Source organism: Aplysia californica, unplaced genomic scaffold (genome assembly GCF_000002075.1).
Source record: "Aplysia californica isolate F4 #8 unplaced genomic scaffold, AplCal3.0 scaffold00512, whole genome shotgun sequence".
Lineage (NCBI taxonomy): Eukaryota > Metazoa > Mollusca > Gastropoda > Aplysiida > Aplysiidae > Aplysia > Aplysia californica.
In genome coordinates, this window is record NW_004797782.1 from 439356 (window position 1) to 441451 (window position 2096).

General features: G+C 40.1%; 1 protein-coding gene across 1 annotated transcript in view; it reads left to right on the top strand.

Moving 5' to 3' along the window:
• LOC101848063 overlaps positions 1-1908 on the top strand; it is a gene marked incomplete in the record, with an annotated part of 18144 nt that extends 16236 nt beyond the window's left edge. Inside the window, 1 exon segment of the mRNA XM_013086848.2 lies at positions 136-1908. Coding sequence (XP_012942302.1) covers positions 136-399 — 264 coding nt within the window.
• Positions 1909-2096: the final 188 nt, after the last annotated feature.

Here is a 2096-nt window from a genome sequence, read left to right on the forward strand (position 1 = left end):
CTTCTTCTTCTTCTTCTTCTTCTTCTTCTTCTTCTTCTTCTTCTTCTTCTTCTTCTTCTTCTTCTTCTTCTTCTTCTTGCTATTATTTATCCTTGCGATATGGACCTCAACTCTCTTCATGTTCTTCTTCTTCAGGCGTTCGCCGACCAGGAACAGAAACACCAACACGCCATGTCCGTTTTGCGCCAGGAAGAGACAGCAATTCGCCAGCTCATGGAACAGAACGCGCGAAACCAAGGTCAGGTCCGCCAGAAAATGGGCGTGGTCAAGGACATCTCGGACCGACTGCGGGACATCAACGTGCGAGCCACAGACGTGTACAAACCGTCTCCGAACCCCAACATTGGACAGTACAGGCTGAACCAGCTCAACCAGATACCCTGGTCTATCGACAACTGAGATGACATAGTCCTGCTTTATTGTTCGCTTACTCGTTCGCGCGTTCATTCGTTAATTACTAACTCATTGAGGATGCGTATTCTGGTCAAAATTTGTTGTTTGTTGTTGTTTAGTTTGTCGTTGTTGTTGTTGTTTTTGTTGTTGTTGTTGTTGTTGTTGTTGTTGTTGTTTCGTTGGGGGGGTTTCTGAAGGTGTTATTATGACCCCATAGACACAATTTAGATAATTTAAAAAGCAGGATTCTGACTCGGCTGTTAGGGTCAAACTGTACTGAGACTGAGAGAGATACAACATCGAGGCAGAAATACATGTACTAAGATACTCGATAAAAATTTTCTCGCCTCTCGTGGATTGAACACGGGTCTCCTGTGTACTGTGAGACAACGAAATATCCAACCGCCACACCACAAACGTTGGTTCATTCCGGTCATTTGACAACACTTTGAGACGTTCTGTTTTGGGGGCAGTTAAAAGACAGAAAGCGTTATAACATGTGAGACGTGCTGACAAAATAAGAAACTTCTTGGAATTCACGAATGGAGAAGTCGGCCGAAAAAAGACACATCAGATTTGTAGATTTTAAACTCATGCCATTTTCTCCAACTTAAATAAAACTATGTCTTTATAATTTCATAAATGCATCGTAATAACCAAACGTATAAGTTTCATATATCTATCTGTGTCTGTAAGGCTAAAATCCGAGAATTAACTCATTTTGTAAGCACACTAAGCAGTTAAATTTGCGTGGTTTGCTGTCCATGCAGATGTTTCAGTTCTCTTTCCTTTCTCTGAAACTTTAGAAAGGCATATGCGATGAAATAATCATTTATGCAAATTCATGTTTCTAATTAGTGTATGGCGGCTGGAAAAGTGCCGCAACATTGCCTTTGGTTTGCTGCTGGTCGGGCATAATAATGTGTGGACGTGGTTGAATCAGGCGCTCGTCAATTTTTGGGCATGTGGAGTTATTGGTATCGTCTTAAAGCTTGTTTATTTGGCTTGCTTTCGGTAAAAAAAACAAAAACAACAACAACCAATCTATCAAGAAAAGAAGTCGAGATGTTTGCTATTGAAGTGGCATGGGGGTCTCCTGATTTCAGAGAAAAAATTAGCGAAGAAATGGCCTTCAAAGTTGAGTTATTTGTATAGCTTGAGAGTCCTTCAAAACTGGAATTTTACTTTGTTGTGTTAATCGACTCTTTCATTTTTTTTCTTTTTTAAAGTAAAGAATGTGTTTTAAATGAGCATGGAAAGTGTTGAGCCAAAATCCAAAAATTCGATAAAAATTGGCAAAGCGATGGGGGGAAAAGACGTTTTCTTCGAGTTCTTTTTTTTTTAAACGAGCACTTATTTTCACCACGCTGTCTCCCATAATATGTATCGATTTGACGTGTCCACTCTGCCTCTACTCAGTTAACATGCAAAACGATGTTCTATAACTCATTAATATTCATGTTGTACCTTCTGTTTGTGATACATGGATTAAAGGTCGTATACATTATGCATACATTTATTGATTTGTGAAAATGTTATGAGCGGTGTTGTGCCTTTGTTCTTGCAATATGTTGGGTGTTATGGGTTTTAAGGGTACCAAGGGGGCTCTCGTGGCCTAGAGGTAAGGTGTTGGCCTCTCATTCAAAGGTCCCGGGTTCGATTCCGGGTAGCGACCAAAAAATGTTCTTCTCTAAAATTGTCTC